Source organism: Schistocerca nitens, chromosome 9, assembly GCF_023898315.1.
Source record: "Schistocerca nitens isolate TAMUIC-IGC-003100 chromosome 9, iqSchNite1.1, whole genome shotgun sequence".
Classification (NCBI taxonomy): domain Eukaryota; kingdom Metazoa; phylum Arthropoda; class Insecta; order Orthoptera; family Acrididae; genus Schistocerca; species Schistocerca nitens.
The window spans coordinates 298,062,102-298,084,982 of record NC_064622.1 but is presented as its reverse complement, the minus strand read 5'-3'; the positions used below and the strand labels follow the sequence as shown (position 1 = coordinate 298,084,982).

Below are 22,881 nucleotides of genomic sequence, written 5' to 3'. Positions count from 1 at the left end.
ATTTTCTTTTAGACAACCATCCTCATAATTTTGATGGTCCTTATCAAACTAGTCTCCTTTGGATGCGACATATTTATCCTAATGTTTCTGCCAGTCTGCAGAGACATGCTAGAAAACATTTTTTAAAAGGCTCTTCGAAATCACTTCCACAGCCTTCACCATTGCTTCTAATGATGGAAAAGGAATTTAAAAAAGTCACATGGTGCTAAATTCAGACTATAGGTAAGGTGAGAGATGCATTTCACATTTATTTTTGTAAGCTATTCAGTAGCAACATTTGCAATACATGACCATTCATTATCATAGAGCAAGCATCCAGCGTGTTTCATGGATATGCAGTCATTTGTGCTCCACACGGAGTTGCAAAGTTTTTGGGGTATCCCCATAGTATTGTCCAGTTATTGATGTGTGCGTAGGTTCAATGAATATCAAAAAATGGGATAACCATAATCTGCAGAAGCAACCACTTTTACTTTTTTGGTAGGGTTGATGGTGGTGATTTCCACACTGATATTTGCTGTTTACTTCCAGGATCAAAGTTATCCGCAGTGATTATCTTTCAAAACCTCCAAAGCTTCCTCTAATGTCAACTTCAACTGCATGCAGACCTACATGCAGAAGTCCCTTTGTTCGGGAATCACCAGTCTTTGAACCTACCATGCATAAAAATATCTGATTTGTAAATTTTCCATCACCTACTTTTGGGTGACACCCACTGAAATTTTCACCATTTCACAAAGTTTCGTGAGGTTATTTGTCAACCATGTCTCACAATGACAATTGATGTTTTCTCCTGTAAGAGCAGTGACTGGAGCACTGGGTCCACCTTCCTTTGAAATTTGTTGCCTTCCTGTGTAAAGAATTTCAACCCTCTTTGAGCTGTATTGTAGTGGTGAAAAAAAAAAAAAAACCGACTCTCCACAGGCCTCCTGTAACACTGTATAGGCCTTAGCTGAAGATCTGATGAGACGAAAGTGGAATTTCAAAGTTGTGTATTGTTCATGTGGCACCTCCATTGCTGCAGTAGGGGACACTGGGCATGTCTCAGCTTGCCCACTCTCACAGGCAGTAACGAGGAGTGCTAACAATGAAACTAATACAGCAGATAGATAGAGAGAGAGAGAGAGAGAGAGACAGAGAGAGAGAGAGAGAGAGAGAGAGTGTGTTAGACATTTAAGCTAACAAATTATCATAACATTAAATTCTTGCACAAGACATTATGGCCATAAAAAATTACATTCATTCTTTATTGAAATGGTGTTATGATGACAAGAAAAAATGTCAGAAAGAAAACCAACACCTTTTTAGTTGTTTCAGAGGCAACAGTCCATATGGTTGACTGATCTGGACAAGTAACATCAATCAAGATCATCTTAATGTGTTGGTAATGTAAATGGTTGAAACCAAATGGAAACAACAGCTGTTATCTGTCCCGAGGGCATGCAGCTCTGCTGTATACCTTAATGAAGATAGCATCCTCTTGGGTTCAATATCCAGAAATAAAAATAGTCACCCAAATTGCTCTCTAGGTGTGAATTACTCAGGAGGGTGTTATCAGGAAAAATGAAACTGACATTTGATGAAATCTTAGATCCCTTAATCAAGTAGGCAGGTTAGAAAATTTTTAAGGAAATGGATACATTGAAGTTAGATATAGTGGAAACTGGTGAAGTTCAGTGGCAGTATGAACAGGACTTCTTGTCAGGTGAATATGAAGTTCTAAATACAAAATCAAATAGAGTGAAGTGCAGGAGTAGGTCTACTAATAAATAATAAAATAGTATTTTGGGTAAGCTACTATGAGCAGCACAGTGAACACATTATTCTAGCCTAGATGGACATCCATCACAGTTGTAGAAGTTTAGATGACAACTAGCTCCACAGATGAAGGGACTGAAAGAATGTTTGACAAGATAAAATTATTGTGAGAGTTAAGGGAGACAAAAATTTAACTGTGATGGGCAACTGGGATTCGACAGAAAGAAGAGAAGGAGGCAGCAAAGGACAACAGGTAGGAGAATACAGACTGGAGAAAAGTAATGAAAGCGGAAACTGCCTGTTAGAATTCTACACAGAACATAAATTGTCACTTACACTTGGTTTAAGAATCGCGAAGGAAGGTTGTGTATGTGGAAGAGACTTGGAGACAATGAAAGGTTTACAATTAATAATGGTAGGCGATGGATTCTGGAAAAAGATTTTAAACTGTAAGACATTTCAGGGGAAAATGTGGAGACAGACCATAATTTATTGGTTCTGACCTGTAGATTAGAACTGAAGAATTTGCACAAATGCACAAAATTAAAGAGATGGGGCTGAGATAAGTTGGAAGAACCACAGTTGGTTGAGAGTTCCAAAGGGAGCATTAGGCAAAAGCTGACAAACAAGCAAAAGGAATACAGCAGTAGACAAATCGGTAGCTTTTAGAGATGGAATAGTGAAAGCAGCAGAGGATCGAATAGGTAAAACTTAAGGCCTAAGAGAAATCCTTGGATATCAGCGAAGATAGTGGATTTAATTTAGGAAAGAAGATAATATAAAAATGCAGCAAATGAAGCAGGCAAAAGGAAATACAAATGTCTAAAACATGAAGACTACAAAGTGCAAATTGGCTAATCAGAAATAACTGAAGAGTAACTATAAGTCTAGAGAAGCTCACATCAAAAATATCTAGAAGCCTTTGGAGAAAATAGAAGCACCTGTATGAATATCAAGAGATCACATGGGAAACCAATACTAAGCAGAAAAGGGAAGGCTTAAAGGTGGAAGGAATAAATAGAGGGGCTGCACAAGGAAATGAGCTTCACAGCAATATTATAGAAAAAGAATAAGAAGTAGATAAAGCTGAGATGGGGTATGCTGCTGCAAGAAACTGAGCACTGGAAGATCTAAACCAAAACAAGGTCCCTAAGATACATGACATTCCCACAGAATTATTGATATCCTCAGTAGATCCAGCCATGACAAGATATGAGACAGGCAAACTAATTCCAAAGAAAGCAGATGTGAATAACATTGAACTATCAGTTTGATAAGTGATGGTTGCAAAAAAGTGACACAGATTATTTACAGAAGAATGGAAAACTGGTACAGGCCAACCCCGAGGAAAGTCAGTTTGGGTTCTAAAGGAACACTGGAACACATGAGGCAATACTGAATTGATAACTTACCTCAGAAGGTAAGCTGGAGAAAGGCAAACCAAGACTTTTAGATTTCGAGAATGACACTGTAGACTATACTAAACTCTTTGAAATTTTGAAGATGACAGTTAAAAATACAAGCAGGATAAGGTTATTTACAACCAGTACAGAAAATTAACAACGGTTCCAGGCATCGAGGAGCACGAAAGGGAAGTAGCGGTCGAGAAGGGGGGTGAGATGGGGTTGCTGCTTAACTCCAGTGTTACACTGAGCAAGTAGTGTGATAAGCCAAAGAAAAATTTGGAGAAGTAATTAAAGTTCAGGGAGAAGAAATAACAACTTTGATGTTTGCCAGTGACCTTGCAATTCTGTCTAAGATAACAAATGACTTGGAAGTGCAGTTGAACAGACTGGACAGTGTCTTGAAAGGAGGTAAAAGAGGGACATTAATTAAACCAGGCAATGCTCAGGGAATTAGATTAGAAAATAAGACACAGAAACTAGCAGATGAGTTTTGCAGTTTGGGCAGTAACATAACTGGCCAAAATAGAGATGATATAAAATGTAGACCGGAATGGCAAGGAAAGAGTTTCTGAAGAAGAGAAATTTGTTAACAACAAACATAAATTTAAGTGTTTGTGAAATCTGTTCTGCATGCATTTGTCTAGAGCATAGCATTGTATGGAGGTAAAACATGGACAATTAGCAGACCAGACACGAAAAGAATAAAACCCTTTGAAACGTGGTGCTACAGAAGAATGCTGAAGATTAAATGAAGTACGTCACTGAACTACTGAGGAGGTGATCAATAGAAATGGCGAAGAAATAAATGTGTGTAGCACAGTTTGACTAAAAGAAGGAATCAGATGATAGGACAGATTTTGAGATGGAAAACATTGCAGAGGGAGACCAAGACTTGAGTATAGTAAGCAGGTTCAAATGGATGTGGGTTGCTGTAGTTATTTTAAGATGAAGAGACCTGCATATAATAGAGTAGCATGGAGAGCAAATACCACAACAGCAACAGCAGCAGGGCAAAGTGACACAGCCCTTTTGTATGAGTAATGCATGTGTAGGAGATGCTATAAAAACTTAACACACTTGTCGAGATAATTCAAATACAAATTGTATAATTATTTAAAAAGCATGTCCAGTGGGAAATAATACACAAGAACACTCCTTTGCTACCTATGAAGAATACCGAACACTGACAAATGCAATGGAGGATGGATCCACAGTTATATAACTGAAGATGCAATTGACCATGCCCATCAAATCAGCACCTTTATAGAAGAAGACAATGAAGTTTTTCTATTTATTTGGTTAGCATCAATGTAATAGTGTAACTCCTCAGTGAATAGGAAAATGTTTCCTGCACAGAAGCATGTAATAAGGATAGATTTCTTTAAACAGCTGGGCATACTGAAAAAGGTTCACAGTACGTTCCCCCCTCCGCATTACAGTCAATCACATTTTCAAACCAACAGTAACATTCATATATATATATATATATATATATATATAATACCAGGACAAATAACTCGGCCTTTTTGTGAAAAAGAGAGGCATAGAGTATTCAGCCACAAAAATATTTGACCTCTTACCCATTGATACAAAGAATCTAAAAGTCAATAAAAATTAATTTCAAACACAAACTGGAATCATACCTTCTTGACAAGTCTTTTTACTACATAGAATAATTTCCTAACTCACTAACTAGCATGTAATTAAGTCATTACATACCTCCAGCAGCAAAAACACGAGGTACTGAAGTTGAATACTGTCCAGTAGGTGTTTCCACATTACTGCGAGGATCAAGATTCAGTTCCAATTCATTGGCAATGTAACGTTCTGGTCCCAAGAAGCCCATTGCAAGAAGCACCAAATCACACTTGTATACCTGTAACAAACATTCAGTGTTTATCAGTATGTCTGCTTAAGGTGCAAAACAGTATACTAACATCTGATATTGCTGGAGTAACTATGCACACAATGGTTAAAAAGAACCAAATAGAGCTCTTTAAAAGAAGGATGAAACAGGAAACACCCACAGCATCTGTAATTTTCTTGTTTTGAATAGTCCCTTTGTGTGTCTCCCTTTTAGATGATTCCTTCTATGTTCGCACGCGCGAACATACGTGTACGTGTGTGTGTGTGTGTGTGTGTGTGTGTGTGTGTGTGGAGGGGGGGGGGATACAGATATCTACTAACGATATTTCGGCACAGATAAAAGTGCTCAGCTACCATCTAAAATATACTAAAAGAATTTTTTTGGTAAAATTTAGTATACTGTAATGACAGTGTACTCTAAAAAGTAAAAGTTCCTGAGGGGCGAATATCATCTCTAACAAGGCAATAGATGTGTAGCACTATAATATGTAATGCTCTTAGCCACTATGTAATGTATCATTAACTCCAGATGTTTTCCCAGAAAGACAAGTATGCCACTGTTTGACCTCTCTATAAAAAGTGTGACTTCACAGATTTTTTTTTTCTATGACCATCCAGTGTCACTCCTTATATCATTTTCCAAACTTTTTTAAAAGCCAGTGTACTCCGAGGTTATTAAACACCTTTGTATTTCAAAAATGCAATTCTACTGACTTAAATATTTATTCATTTACTGAGCATGTAATAAAAGTTTTAAATGACGAAATTTCACCAACTGGAATTATCTGAGACTTGTCTAAGGCATTTCATTGGCTGGCTCTGAGCACTATGGGACTTAACTTCTGAGGTCATCAATACCCTAGAACTTAAAACTACTTAAACCTAACTAACCTAAGGATATCACACACATCCATGCTCGAGGCAGGATTCCAACCTGTAACCGTAGTGGTCGCATGGTTCCAGACTGAAGCGCCTAGAACTGCTCAGCCACTCCGGCCAGCGCATTTCATTGCGTCAATCATAATATTCTGTTAGAGAAGCTAACTTTTTATGAAATACATAGGTCTATAAATGAATCATTTGGTTCTTATTTAAAAAAAAAAAAAAAAAAAAAAAAAAAAACCAGAATGCAGAAAGTTACCCAAGGCTACAAAGAGACACGCAATATCATCAGAATGTGAAGCAATTACTTTGTGAGTCCCACAGTGTTCAATCATTGGCCCAATGCTGCTTTTGCTTTATGCTAATGATCTGCTATGTATTTTCATTCACTGTCCATCTTATGGCATAATATTCTGGGGCAACTTCTTACTTAGGCAAAAAGTATTCATTGCAAAAGAAAATAATTAGAACTGTGTGTGGAGTTGTTCTTGCGGGTATCTCTTCAAGCAGCTGGGCATATTAATCTCCGCCTCCTATTACTTTTATTCTCTTATCAAATAATGGAAAATTCAGGATGGAATGTAACAACATTGTGAACAGGATAGTTGCTACTCACCACATAGTGGAGATGCTAAGTCACAGACAGGCACAAGAAGAAGACTGCCATACAATAAGCTTTTAGCCAACAAGGGCGCGCGCGCGAGCACTCGCACTCGCACACGCACAGAGAGGAGTCTCTAGCAGCTGGTGTGTGTGTGGGAGGGGGGGGGGGAGGGTGTTTTGACAAAGCCCTTGTTGGCCAAAAGCACAATGTGTGACAGTCTTTTTATGTGCCTATCTGTGACTCAGCATCTCCGCTATATGGTGAGTACCAACTATCCTTTTCATTTTATTCTCTTATGAAATTTGTTATCAACAATCCATGTTTGAGAGTAACAGAAATATTCACAAGTACAACACTAGAAGAAAAAATGAGCTGCTTACGCTTTAATAAATGTGCAAGGGCTATCCAGAAAGCAAAGAGACATTTTGAAATAAAAAAATTAACAATTTGGAAAACCTAATTTTATTATACACATTTTAGAGGTACATTCTTCAGCTATTTTTCCACATAACCGCCATTCAAACTGAGGCATTTATCATTCCATGGCATAAGTTTTTCAATACCATCTTCGTAGAAATCTGCCGCCTGCGATTGCAACCGTTGGTTTATACTTGCATGCACTTCGGCATCAGTATCAAAGTGTCATGTAGCGAGCCATGTCTTCATTGCTAGGAAGAGATTGTTGTCACTCAGCGCTAAATCCAAGCTGTATCGCCGATGATTAAACACCTCCCATCTAAAACCCTGCAGGAGCTCTCGAGTACAACTGGCCTTGTGTGGACATGCTTTCTCACAAAAAAACAAAACTTGTATTTGACAATATCTCTCTGAATTAATTGTTGTGCCACATTCAAAGAAATCAACACACAACTGACACACTTCACCCAAGTCACGTCACCAGTTACGATACAATCGTTAACTTTGTAACCATTTACCTGGTAATCCTCTTTTGTTTTTGTTATCTTGCATCAGGATTTTGGGAACCTACCTAGCACAAAATTTGTAGTAACCAAGCCACCTCCACCACAATTTCATGCACCAGACTCAGTGAAACTGGAGGAAAATGTTGCAAAAATTCTGTAATCGTGAAAAACAGTTGCTCCTTGCAGTAGATTTTTCATTAAGTTATGGAGTAAGATACAACTCGGCAAACGAATGGTAATGAGATGGGGAGCTAGTAACATCAATGGGGGCTACTCTGGAAAGAAGGTAGAGCTGGCAGAGGCTGCAAGTAAGGTGGGGTTGGACGTTTTAGCTGTTAGTGACATTCGGGTAAGGGGTGAGAAAGAAGAGTAAGTGGGAGAATACAAGCTCTACCTGTCAGGAGTCAAAGCAGGAATAGCACAATGGGGTGTAGGGCTTTACATCAGGAAAGAAATGGAACCCAGCGTAGTTGCAATAAGGTATGTAAACGAATGACTGATGTCGATAGATGTGACAGTGTCTAGCAAGAAAATTAGGATTGTGTCTGTATATTCGCATGGTGAAGGGACAGATCAAGATAAGAGTAATAGTTTTTATGATGCACTCAGTGATGCAGTTGTTAGAGTAAAGGACAAGGACAGTGTTCTGCTCATGGGTGATTTTAACGCCAGAATTCGAAATCGAACAGTGCAATAAAGGGGCTGGGGTGGATGAAATTAAGTCTGAACTCATCAAATACAGTGGAATGTCAGATCTTAAATGGCTACACAGGTTAATTGTAATGGTGTGGGAGTTGGGACAGGTTCCATCAGACTGGACGAAAGTAGTAATCACACCAATCTTTAAACATGGAAACAGAAAAAGATTGTAACAACTACAGAGGTATCTCTTTAATCAGCGTTGTGGGTAAAATTTTCTCAGGCATTGTTGAAAGGAAAGTGCGAGTATTAGTTGAGAACAAATTGGATGAAAATCAGTGTGGGTTTAGGCCTCTTAGAGGTTGTCAGGACCAGATCTTTAGCTTACAGCAAATAATGCAGAAGTGTTACGAGTGGAACAGGGAATTGTATCTATGCTTTATAGATCTAGAAAAGGCATATGACCAGGTTCCTAGGAGGAAGTTATTGTCTGTTCTACAAGATTATGGAATAGGAGGCAAACTTTTGCAAGCAATTAAAGGCCTTTACATAGATAGTCAGGCAGCGGTTAGAGTTGACAGTAAATTGAGTTCATGGTTCAGAGTAGTTTCAGGGGCAAGACAAGGCTGCAACCTGTCTCCACTGTTGTTCATATTATTTATGGATCATATGTTGAAAACAACAGACTGGCCGGGTGAGATTAAGATGTGTGAACACAAAATAAGCAGTCTCGCATATGCGGATGACTTAGTTGTGATGGCAGATTCGATTGAAAGTTTGCAAAGTAATATTTCACAGCTAGATCAGAAATGTAAGGTCTATAGTATGAAGATTAGCATCTCCAAAACAAAAGTAATGTCAGTGGGAAAGAGATATAAACGGATTGAGTGCCAAATAGGAGGAACAAAGTTAGAACAGGTGGACAGTTTAACGCACTTAGGATGCATATTCTCACAGGATGGGAACATAGTAAAAGAACTGGAAGCGAGGTGTAGAAAAGCTAATGCAGTGAGCACTCTGCTATGATCTACTCTCTTCTGCAAGAAGGAAGTCAGTAGCAAGACTAAGTTATCTGTGCACTGTTCAATCTTTTGGCCAACTTTGTTGCATGGGAGCGAAAGCTGCGTGGATTCAGGTTACCTTATCAATAAGGTTGAGGTAACAGATATGAAAGTAGCTAGGATGGTTGCAGGTACTAGTAGATGGGAACAATGGCAGGATGATGTCCACAATGAGGAAATCAAAGAAAAACTGCAAATGAACTCTATAGATGTAGGAGTCGGGGCGAACAGGCTTAGATGGTGGGGTCATGTTACACGCATGGGAGAAGCAAGGTTACCAAAGAGACTCATGGGTTCAGCAGTAGAGGGTAGGAGGAGTCTGGGTAGATCAAGGAGAAGGTACCTGGACTCGGTTAAGAATGATTTTGAAGTAATAGGCTTAACATCAGACGAGGCACCAATGTTAGCACTGAATAGGGGATCATGGAGGAATTTTATAAGTGGGACTATGCTCCAGACTGAATGCTGAAAGGCATAATCAGTCTTAAATGATGATGATGATGATGATGATGATGGAGTACAGCAATTAAGAAAATTAAGAAAAGAAAGCTATTATAAGACAATCTCAAACAGTACATAACAAAAAATATACTCGCAATTTATGTATAAAAAAGAGAGATAAATACAGCAACTGCAATTTTTTTTTTTTTAAATCCACAAGCAAACATCTTTAAATGTGGTATCTTATAATTATGTAAGAGCTTTGCAAGTACTGAAATTATACCTCTACATAATGTGAAGTGATTAACTTGCCATTAACATATTTAGGGTGTATTTGATTGAACAAATTTTCAATGTATAAAAATAAATAATACACTCAACAGTTTTAACTGATTTTGTCAGTCAACAGGCAACAAATCTGTAAACCAGTCTCAAATGGTGACAATGACAATTATTATTACAATCTTATGTAAGGACTTTGGGGTGGGCTCAGCCTATTTCATATTATTTTGATGTTTTGGTAGGGATCATACTGTTTGGTTACGAATTAACTATTGTTGGATTCACAGTGTGGGTGCTGTTTTTTAGACACACCGGCTGCGAACAACATTTGAACTGTTTTAGACAGAACTGAGCTGACAATTTAAAGTTTGAGAAAATTTTATCATTACAGCATAATTGTTACTGTTACTGAAATATTAATGGGTGCTCAAGGCCTCATACAGAAGTTTTGTTTAAATGACTGGGGATCTTTCCAAATCACATGGAAAACTGCTGAAACAATGTCAAAGATAAATCAATTAAATCAAAAGACCAAATGAGCAGTGTAAGTGATGATCATCAAAATGATGAAGTAAAGAAAGGAAATAAGAACCCACATCTCTCATCATTTTCTGTCAAAGCAGAAAGGAGTTAAATTGAAAGATGTCCCACAAGAGAGAACAAATATTGCCACAGAATGAGATAAACGAGGTCTCTCACAAATAAAAGTAAGGTCTGGCGTGGCTCAAACCAACTGACACGTATGGTCAGGGAAACTTGGGATAATATGGCACGCAGATGGATCACAAATGGAGTTTGTAAGAAAAGATGATGATTATATCCAATTTCCATTATCCCTGTTTTACCTAAAAATTATATGCTACAGTCTCTCTGCAAACCGACTGGTGTCGCAAGGAGCAGTTACAGGCTGTTCCACAAAATTATAAGCCCCCTCTATAGCATGTCTTTCAAATCATTGGTGACACTGTGTGCAGACAAGCTCTTTAGTATGTGTGCCACTAATACACAAAGACTACATGGAAGTTAGTAACCAATACAACAAATGCAAATCAACAGAATCTATGTAATCCACTGAGGACTGGACTGCACAGCAAATTCTTAGTGTTCTTGTATGGTAGTTATAGCCTTCTGGGAGGGCTAAACCCACAAGTGGTGCTCTCACTGTAGTTTACAGTTAGACTGTATTGCAAATTTCTACATACACTCCTGGAAATTGAAATAAGAACACCGTGAATTCATTGTCCCAGGAAGGGGAAACTTTATTGACACATTCCTGGGGTCAGATACATCACATGATCACACCGACAGAACCACAGGCACATAGACACAGGCAACAGAGCATGCACAATGTCGGCACTAGTACAGTGTATATCCACCTTTCGCAGCAATGCAGGCTGCTATTCTCCCATGGAGACGATCGTAGAGATGCTGGATGTAGTCCTGTGGAACGGCTTGCCATGCCATTTCCACCTGGCGCCTCAGTTGGACCAGCGTTCGTGCTGGACGTGCAGACCGCGTGAGACGACGCTTCATCCAGTCCCAAACATGCTCAATGGGGGACAGATCCGGAGATCTTGCTGGCCAGGGTAGTTGACTTGCACCTTCTAGAGCTCGTTGGGTGGCACGGGATACATGCGGACGTGCATTGTCCTGTTGGAACAGCAAGTTCCCTTGCCAGTCTAGGAATGGTAGAACGATGGGTTCGATGACGGTTTGGATGTACCGTGCACTATTCAGTGTCCCCTCGACGATCACCAGTGGTGTACGGCCAGTGTAGGAGATCGCTCCCCACACCATGATGCCGGGTGTTGGCCCTGTGTGCCTCGGTCGTATGCAGTCCTGATTGTAGCGCTCACCTGCACGGCGCCAAACACGCATACGACCATCATTGGCACCAAGACAGAAGCGACTCTCATCGCTGAAGACAACATGTCTCCATTCGTCCCTCCATTCACGCCTGTCGCGACACCACTGGAGGCGGGCTGCACGATGTTGGGGCGTGAGCGGAAGACGGCCTAACGGTGTGCAGGACCATAGCCCAGCTTCATGGAGACGGTTGCGAATGGTCCTCGCCAATACCCCAGGAGCAACAGTGTCCCTAATTTGCTGGGAAGTGGCGGTGCGGTCCCCTAGGGCACTGCGTAGGATCCTACGGTCTTGGCGTGCATCCGTGCGTCGCTGCGGTCCGGTCCCAGGTCGACGGGCACGTGCACCTTCCGCCGACCACTGGCGACAACATCGATGTACTGTGGAGACCTCACGCCCCACGTGTTGAGCAATTCGGCGGTACGTCCACCCGGCCTCCCGCACGCCCACTATACGCCCTCGCTCAAAGTCCGTCAACTTCACATACGGTTCACGTCCACGCTGTCGCGGCATGCTACCAGTGTTAAAGACTGCGATGGAGCTCCGTATGCCACGGCAAACTGGCTGACACTGACGGCGGCGGTGCACAAATGCTGCGCAGCTAGCGCCATTCGACGGCCAACACCGCGGTTCCTGGTGTGTCCGCTGTGCCGTGCGTGTGATCATTGCTTGTACAGCCCTCTCGCAGTGTCCGGAGCAAGTATGGTGGGTCTGACACACCGGTGTCAATGTGTTCTTTTTTCCATTTCCAGGAGTGTATTTAAATGGTATGATTATATGTGCAACGATATTGCACCAAAATGTAGATACCTCAATAGTAACCCTTTCACCACCACGGATGTGCTCTCTGCAGTCTATTCTGAGTAGTGCTTTTGTTATGGCTGTGCTACTAGCCAAATGCTGGTGCCTGTGCTGAGTGATGGCACTGTGGTCACTATGAAATACTTAACTGATTTTAAGAAAACAATTAGTGAACAAGTATTTTTCTGCACATCTTCAAGTTTGATACAACTCAATACAGGACTGAATTTTTATTCATTGCATGCCATAGTTAGTGCAATGCATCAAATTAAGTAAAACATTGCTGGAAATTGTTAGTGGGTTTGCAGAGGTAAAAATGCATACTGTGAACTTTGCTTATGGTTGATTTTATTAGCTCATACATCAAAATGTATGAAATGTAGCTAAGATATCAAAATGTTATTTAAAATTGAGAGCAGAACAATATCTCATTTCATTCTCGAGTTATTTATTTTCAAATCTGACGGATGGTCCACCCCTTTCCATCCCTGCACATTGCAGATCATGTGGTCTTAACAATCATTATATTCCATAAACTGTTCAAAATGACAAAATGATTTTTTTTTTTTTTTTTTTTTTTTTTTTTTTTTTGCAAATGATTGCATGCACAGAGGCATATAAGCTGTATGATAAATACTCAAATTTTTTTTATTCGCCGAGGTATGGAAGTAACTTGTCCTCAAGAGCAAGACATCAGCAGAATGGGATGCGTAAACAAGTCAATAGCAGTTCAAGAAAACCCATGGACTGCATTTAAACACATCCTCAGGACCTAGTGAGAGGTGGATCATGATGAGTTAACTCGTCCACAGCAGTTAAAGGCTTAACTATGTCACATACTATACTCCTCATTAAGCTGTATCTGCTAAAAAGTCCTTCATTCACCACTGTTCTCTAACAATCAATACTTATTTACTTATGGAATTTTTCATAATTACTACTACTACTAAAACTTTTAGCTCTGTTGTATACTCTCTCTCTCTCTCTCTCTCTCTCTCTCTCTCTCTCTCTCTCTCTCACACACACACACACACACACACACACACACACAGCAGGTATTTCTGAGAATGTCAGAAACCTGTTCTTAAGTTTCATTAAGGCTGAAGTTATGTCTTCTCCTGAAACAGGCGAAATTTTCATGTCTAGAAAGTAACTGAAGTGTCAACAGAGCAGGAACCAATGAAGACAGGCTTACTTTGGTGTGCTAGTGGCAGGAGCGGCCTAGCCCTCTAGATGTCAAATGCTAATTGCTTTGAATTTGAATTTAACATTCAGCAACAGATGACCCACCTGAAGTTGCTTCAAACATATACATGCACCGACTTCTATAGAGAACCAGTGGAGAGAGGAATATATTTGGTAACAGTGGATACTGCATGTCTCAATTAGACCACAGCACAGCCAGAGAGACAGGTTATCCTTATGGCCTTTAGAAATACTACAGCTTCATTTACTACAGAAGGCTCAATACTGGAGCACTGCAATGCACATGGGCCAATCTGTGCTGATAGTCTTACGTCAAATGCTCTGATCTGAGCTGGTGGCACACATGCCATTCCATCAGCTTTCAATGTCCACAAACAAACAAAAAAATACCTCAATCTGTGGTGTGCACTTTAATGACATATTTTGTGTTCTTAGTGGCATTATAGAGAATAATACTGTGTTTCATTGGACAAGTCCCACTCCCTCCTGCAGTGCTTGCTGTGTACCTGCTTTGTGCTACTGGGGTACCTGCAATCTGGCAGCTTCCATTATTGAGCACTACTGTAGACAAAATCATGGGATGTTCAATGAAAACAACATTTAATCTTGATTCCAATGTCTTGAGGGTAATCAAAATAGCAATGACTTTACCAGACATATTTCAGAGCCACCATGTTTAGAGACTCCTATTACAACAAAGGAAGTGGGGGTGTTCACATGTAGGCATCTGCAGAAATTTATTGATGAGGGAGGATAAATTGAATTATTTTCATCCAAGTTTTTGACTTTGGATGGGTGTCATGCTAGAAGAACTAAATATTATAGGTCACACAAAAAGCTTCAGCTCAGATTAATGATTGTTATCCCTGATGCCTGAGAATTCTGTAATGAATACTCCAGACACCATAGGAGGAGGAGGAGGAGGAGGAGGAGGAGGAGGAGGGGAGGGGGGGGGGGGAATTCTATCTTGTGCATTTGTATGGCTCCACTTGAGTTGAAATAATGTACAGTGCTGTTACCACTCATTCCTCATTCATGTACAGTCATCCATCTAATCATTAGTATAAAGTCAAATTATTTTATTCAGCACATCTGGGACACCAAAAGCAAGATTGGCATTCCTTAAAATCAGTTTCAACAAGTCTCTATGAATGCTTTTACTGAAACTGTCCCGATCACACAAAGTGACCAGTTTTTACTTAGTTGTGGATGGCAACTGGATAATCGTGTATCAGTATGGCTGCCCGATGCATTGAGTATCTTGTGGAACCCATGCCACAACAAGTTGCTGTTATAATTAGGGGAAAAAGCTACAAAGTTGGTGCATTTAATTAAACTGTTCAAGAGTGTATATATTACCTTCTCAGTGTCTGGGACTTCATCCATTTTCCAGCGACCTGTATCATCCTTGGTCCAATTGACCGTCACTGTACGGATTCCGCAGACATTGCCTTTACCATCGTCAAGGAACTCCTAAGGAAAATATGTATCCATTAAGAACTTGTATTTAATCATACCTGCAAAAAATATTTTGCTGCAAATGCTTTTACTGTGTTAGTATAATGATTGCATGAGAGGAAACTACAATAAATAAATAATACAGCTTTTATATAAGCGAGCCATTAGCAGTGCAGCTACTGTAAGCCTGAAAGTTCTCCTCATTGCTAAAACTTGTGAATGCCAAATTGTTATCCTTCTGGATAACAAAGGGTAAAGATTATCCAATAGGTTAAAAGAAATTGTCCCAGTTTTTAGGTGAACTATGCTACAGGTGTTTCTACTGAGGGGAAACCTCTAATGTTTAAGAGTCTACAGTGAGCCAACCAGATTTTTACAGAACTTCCAGTTTCTGAAGTGAAACAAACGAACAAAAATAGCTTTAAAAGCAAGGGGGCAATGAAATAGGAGGATAAATCTGACATTTATTGCTTGTAATTGCTAGACTAAATTAGTAACTATGAATTAAAATAAAATTTAAGGAAATACTAAATGGAAAATCAAGTTTGAGTTCTAGAAAAGTGAAGGCACAAAACAAGCAATGTAAAACTTCTGTTTAGTGTTAAAAAGGCAAAAAACCTAGATATCGTCACAGCACAGCACAGCAGAACAATTATTCTGTTGTACTACACATCAAATGCTTCAATTCTCCTCCATTCCAGTTTTCCCCCTGCCCATCATTCACTAACATACATGCTGTATTCCAAACATACAAGTACATTCTCAGAAATTAAGGACTGTGTTTCATAACAGTAGACTTTTTTTAGCCAGGAATGCACTCTTTGGCAGGACTAGTCAACTTCTTATGTCATCTTTGCTTTGTCTGTCATTGGTTATTTTGTTTCCACAGTAGCAGAATTCCTTAACTTCATCTACTTCGTGACTACCAATTTTGATGTTAAGTTTCTCTCTATTCTCATTTCTGCTACTTCTCATTATTTTTTGTTTATTTCCAGGTTACTCTCAGTCCATATTCTGTATTCACCAGACTGCTCATTCTATCCAACAGATCCTGTAATTCTTCTTTACATTCACTGAGGGTAGCATTGTCATCAGCAAATCTTATCATTAATATCCTTTCACCCTCAGTTTTAATCCCAATCTTATACCTTTCTGTTATTTCTGTCATTGCTTCTTAGCCATATAGACTGAATGGCAGGGGCAAAAGACTGCACCCTTGTCTTACACCCTTTTCAATACAAGCACCTCGTTCTTCATCTTTCAATCTTACTGTTCCCTCTTGATTATTGTACATCATGTATATCACCTATATTTCCCATTAATTTACTCCTATTTTTTCTCAAAATTTTGGACATCTTGCACAATTTCACACTGTCGAAACATTTTTTATAGACAGACACATCCTACGAGAATATCTTGATTTTTCTTCAGTCTTTCTTCCATTATCAAACTGCCTCTAGTGCCTTTACCTTTCCTAAAGCCAAAATGATTGTCATTTAACAGGTCCCAAATTTTCTTTTCCATTCTTCCGAATACTATTCTTGTACGCAGCTTTGATGCACAAGATGTTACGTTGATTGTGCAATAGTTCTCACATTTATCTGCTCTTGCTGTCTTCAGTACTGCGTAGATGACACCTTTCTGAAAGTCTGGTGGTACATGCCAGTCTCTCAGAATCTACACACCAGTTGTATAATCATTTGGTTGTCATTTCCCTCCTCAATGATTTTATAAATTCTGATAGAATGTTATCTATCTGTTCTGCTTTATTTCATCTCAAGTCTTCCAGAACTCTTTTAAATTCTGATTAATACTTTCTTTCTGATACCAGTTTCTTCTTCTGTCAAATCATCTGACAAGTCATCCCCCTTAGAGAGCTCCAGTGTACTCTTTCCACCTATCTATTCTCTCTTCTGCAGATAACAGTGGAATTCCAATGCACTCTTTAATGTTACCACCTTTGCTTTTAAAATCACTGAAGTTTATTTTGACTTTTTTTAAATGGTGAGTCAGTTGTCCTAAAGATCATTTCTTTTTAGATTTCTTCACATTTTTCCCTGCAACCATTTCGGCTTTGCTACCCTGCACTTTCTATTTACTTCAGTCTTAAGTGATTTATATTGCTGTGCTCCCCTCACTCCTACAACCACTCCCCTCATAAAAACAACCAACAGTTCTCAAAACCTTCCTATTCGACTGTCTCATCCTGTACTTCCAAAAGGCCTTTTAAATAATCAAAGTTAGAAATTCTTAGGCAAATGATGATCAAGTAGGGTCTATTTGAGTAAAACACAGTTTCTATAGGAGTAAATACAGTGGAAAACCCAAAAAAGGCAAGCTGATGTTAAAAAGGAAGGCAGGGCTGCAGATTATTGCCAATATTGTTCAACTAAAGATGCGAAGAATGAAGTGAAAGAAAATTTCCCAGACAGGGTTAAAAGTACTAAGTGAATAGATATCAGTGCTGAAGTTTGCAATAGCCTGTTTAGCAGAAAGCTCAGAAAGTACTTCAAGAAACTATCGTGCACCAAATCTCTATGGAAGTGAAACATTAACTATTCGAGAAAAAGAGAAGAAACTAAAAGCATCTACATGTTAAGCTACAGACACATTAACATTGCAGTTAGTAGCTATGTAGTGGTAGAAGGTATTATCAAAGGTGTCACAAGGCTAATGACCGTGAAAAGTATTTTATTTTACATTTGAATACAACTCACCTTACTAAGAGTGCTGAAACGTCGCGGGTCACGCCCAAATTTCACCTGCACTTCCTCATGCCCATAATCAACCTTGAATACACGTGGGAACTGTGGCCAAGGATTATCCTTGCTTCGCCTTGCTGGTGGTTCTGGTAGTATTTCAAAGGTGGTAATTGATTTGGCACCTTGTCTAAGAGATGTTGCTATACAGTCACAGCCTGTGTCACCACCCCCTAGAGGCAAAGCCATAACACAATGTAACATATGTTGTTTGTATTATACTTAACATTTGAGAAAAATGAAAGGAAAATATTACAGATATTGATAAGATACTTCATCGAAGAAGCTTGTGTTACTTAACAGACACAAATTATAATAAAATAATCAGTCTTGATAAAAGGAGACTTTTTTTGTGGTAACCAGTTTCAGTCTTGAAACCCCATCTTCAAACCATAAAGACCCCTGAAATTTAACAAATTTCTATGAGAGGAAATCTAAAATTACATTATATTTTAACTATATACAGATTATGAAAACAAAATATGAAATTTTTTGTCCATCAGTGATATGCATAGACACCGAGTGGAGCTGTAGTGTATGCCAGATGGAACTCAGCAGCTGAGTAGTTCCACTCATTAACTGTATAGATAATACAATAGTAACATACATAAAAATGTCAGAAACATACGTTATTAAAAGGATACAAATCAATATTAACTGCCAAATGCATTAAAATTTCATTTGTAATAATTAGAAAGAAAAAGAGGAAAGAAAAGCAGGTTAAGATAAGAGAAACAGCCACCTATGGGCAATATGTAAAAGTAATCAGCCATAAAAGTCTTGTCACACAAAATTTTCAGAGTATGTCAAATTGATTCCATTCTTTTAGATTTCTAGAAGGCTTTTGACACCATTTCTCATAAGCAATTTCTAATTAAATTGCCCACCTACAGAGTATTGTATCAGTTGTGTGACTGGATTCGTGATTTCCTTTCAGGAAAGACTCAGTTCATGATATTTAATGGAAACTCATTGCATAAAACAGAAGTAATATCTGGCATTCCCCAAGGAAGTGTTGTAGGCCCTCTGTTGTTCCTGATGTAAACAAATGATTCAGGAGACAATCTGAACAGACCTCTGAGATTGTTTGCAGATGATGCTGTTACTTACCATCTTGTAAAGCCATCAGAAGATCAAAATGAATAGCGAAATGATTTAGAGAAGGTATCTATACGGAGCAAAAAGTGCCAAATGAATCTAAATCATTAAAAATGTGAAATCATCCACAAGAGCACTAAAAGGCATCCCTATATTTCAGTTACATGAAAAATCGCACAAATCTAAAGGCTGTAAACTCAATTAAATGCTTAGAGATTACAATTACAAATACTTCAGCTGGAACAATCACACAGATAATGTGGAGAAAGCAAAACAAAGATTGTGATTTTCTGACAAAACACTTACAAAAAGTAACAGATCTACTAAAGAGTCTGCCCTCTTCTAGAGTACTGCTGCATGGTGTGGGACCCACAGCAGATGGGATTGATGGAGGACATAAAAAAAGTACAAAGAAGGGCAGCTTGTTTTGTATTATTGCTAAATAAGGGAGAGTGTGCAACAGATATGATATACTAAGTGTTGTGTCAGTCATTAATACAAAGACTTTTTTTGCTGTGGCAGAACCTTATTATGAAATTTTAATCACCCATTTTCTCCTCAGTGTGTGAAAATATTTTGTTAGACCTACAGAGGAATAAATGATCGCCATAAAAAAGAGAAATCACAGCTCACATGGAATGACTTAAATAAATGTTCATTTTTCCTGCACTGTCAAGAGTGAAATGGTTGAACAGTAGATAAGTAGCTTAAAGCTGATTCAATGAACCCACTGCCAGGCACTTAATTGTGAATTGCAGAGTTATTATGTACATGTAGATAATACAGGAAACAGAAACATCAGTGCAAAGATGTAATCAAAAATGATGCTGCCAGTTGCCCTGGACATGGACAGGAATGACTATATATACCTCAATATAAGCATCTGTGACTAGGGAGATGTCTATTCAAACATATATCATCTCAAGATCTTCCCAGTCAGCATTGAGACAAAGACACTGACGCTTGTTGATGTATCATAACAAAATAAGTCTATTTCTTGTCCAACAGTGCAAATTATGGATGGCTATGCATTCGTCACATGTTGCAAAAATATTTACACATATTAGGGCAATACATTGACATACAAGGAAAAGAAAAAATCAAACACTGGAAAATCCAGGATGGAATATGAACAATATAATAAAGGATAGATTACTACTCACTATATAACAGAGACGCTGAGTCACACTTAAGCACAACAAAAGGACTGTCACAAACAAGTAAGCTTTTGGCCAAAAGTGCCTTCATCAGAATTAGACCCCCCCCCCTCCTCACACACACACACACACACACACACACACACACACACACACACACAAAATTAAAGTTGCATGTCTTGGAGGAAATGGCAAAAGAAAATGTGTGCATGAAGATCAGTCTCCATAACTAGAAAGTGTCCTATGGAAGTAGTTTAAACAAGCTTGTGCAGAGAACATTCTAGCTGATGGTACTGCAGTTCATGCTAAAGCTACATATTTGGCAAAAAAGTTAGGACTCCAAGATTTCAAAGCATCCAATAGTTGTATCTATAGGTTTAAGAGCCAATACAATTGACTGTGTAAATGTGTTTGAGGTGAGGCTGCAAGCGTGAATATTGAAACTGTTGGGTCATGAGAAACCACTCTTTCACCGATCACTGAGAGGTGATATGATATTTTTAATGCAGATGAAAGGGCCTATTTTTTCATCTTCTGCTTGACAAACCCTGGAGTTTAGAGCAGAAAAATTCCACAGCAGAAAATTTATCAAAAACAGGCTGATCGTTCTACTTTGTTTCAATGCAAGTGGAACAGAAAAGTTGGTGCCGCTAGTAATTGGAAAGGCAAAAAGTCCACAATGTTTCAAAAATTTGCAGAAATTCCCATGCAGATATACATCTAATATGAAAGCATGGGTAACGACAACTAAATTTGAAGAATATTTGCATGCTTGGGATACAAGATTGGGTATCAGAAACAGGAAAATCATCTTCATTGATCAACATGCAGCACATCATCAAGATCATCATATCTTTGTAATATAAATATAATGTCTCTTCCTGCCAATTGCACAGGCCACCTCCAGACACTCTAACAAGACATTATAAAATGTCTGAAACAAAAACAGAGTAATTCTTGTCCATAGGAGGCTCATCTGTCTTCACAGTACCGCCAAACAGGCTGATTTCGGACACTGGGGCGAATTCGGACAATATGGCTTATTTGCTCTTTGCCACTGCATAGAAACAAAGAGTTACTTATTTTAACGTCCGTGCACAAGTTATTTTAAGTGCAAGGTTGCATTTGTCACTTTCCACAACTTATTTTGCGTTAATTGTTTCCCTAGGTGAACAGCTGACGAACAGTCTCAGTGTCAAAAATCCATGCATTATCGTAAAGTGGAAACTTTCTATTGTTCCACTGAGCAGGAAGTCATAGTAACCGTAATTGTCGACGCACTCAGTGGCCAACAGCATTGAGACAATTTCTGAACAAGTTTGTCGAGTCTCTCGTGCAAGGTTATAAAACAACAATGGCTTTTCTAAAACTGTGTACTGTGTGGGGTGATTTCGGACAATGCCAGGAACATGTAAGAGCAGGAGAGGTGCTACAGTACGGTGTAATTATGACCCGGAACTTTTAGATAAAGCTGTTCGTGATATTCAGAGTGGTAAATTATCATACAGAAAAGCGTGTGATTTGTATGGTATACCTAAATCAACCATACAAAATAAAGTGCAGAAAGCACATCCGAAAAAATGGGAGGACAGCTAGTGCTAAATAAAAAAGAAGAAGAGTCACAAGATCTTTCTGTTCGCTTAAGCAAAAATATTAAACCAGCTCGTGCAGAACTTGTCTGTAATATATAAAATTCATTATATTATTCCATATCACTTATTCATAACAAAGGGCTACCTTAAAATGTGCAAAATGTCACCAAAATCAAATAAAAAGCATGTAGAATTTTAAAAAAGGCAGTAACTGTCCGAATTCGCCATCTATACAGCGTGGTCCATTGATCGTGAATGGGCCAAATATCTCACGAAATAAGCGTCAAACGAAAAAACTACAAAGAACGAAACTCGTCTAGCTTTAAGTGGGAAACCAGATGGCGCTGCCATAGGTCAAACAGATACCAACTGCATTTTCTTAAATAGGAACCCCCATTTTTTTATTACATATTTGTGTAGTATGTAAAGAAATATGAATGTTTTAGTTGGGCCACTTTTTTTGCTTTGTGATAAATTGCGCTGTAATAGTCACAAACATAGGGCTCACAATTTTAGACGAACAGCTGGTAACAGGTAGGTTTTTTAAATTAAAATACAGAATGTAGGTACATTTGAACATTTTATTTCGGTTGTTCCAATGTGATACATGTACCTTTGTGAACTTATCATTTCTGAGAACAAATGCTGTTACAGCGTGATTAAAAAAATGGCTCTGAGCACTATGGGACTTAACATCTGAGGTCATCAGTCCCCTAGAACTTAGAACTACTTAAACCTAACTAACCTAAGTACATCACACACATCCATGCCCAAAGCAGGATTCGAACCTGCGACCGTAGCAGTCGCGCGGTTCCAGACTGGAGCACCTAGAACCACTCTGCCACTGCGGCCAGCACAGCATGATTAGCTGTAAATACCACATTAATGCAATAAATGCTCAAAATGATGTCCGTCAACCTCAATGCATTTGGCAATATGTGTAACAACGTTCCTCACAACAATGAGTAGTTCACCTTCCGTAATGTTCGCACATGCACTGACAATTCGCTGTCTGTTGATCACGACAGCAAATATCCTTCAACTTTCCCCACAGAAAGAAATCCGGGGACGTCAGATCCGGT

The 22,881-nt window shown here is 38.9% G+C and overlaps 1 protein-coding gene across 1 annotated transcript in view; it reads right to left on the bottom strand.

Moving 5' to 3' along the window:
- LOC126204436 (uncharacterized) overlaps positions 1-22,881 on the bottom strand; it is a 384,821-nt gene that overhangs the window by 5,187 nt on the left and 356,753 nt on the right. The window contains exons 37-39 of the mRNA XM_049938825.1: positions 17,911-18,125; positions 15,095-15,208; positions 4,884-5,040 (exon numbers count right to left, since the gene is read on the bottom strand). Of these exons, the coding sequence (XP_049794782.1) occupies positions 4,884-5,040; positions 15,095-15,208; positions 17,911-18,125 (486 nt within the window). The remainder of the gene's footprint in view (positions 1-4,883; positions 5,041-15,094; positions 15,209-17,910; positions 18,126-22,881) is intronic.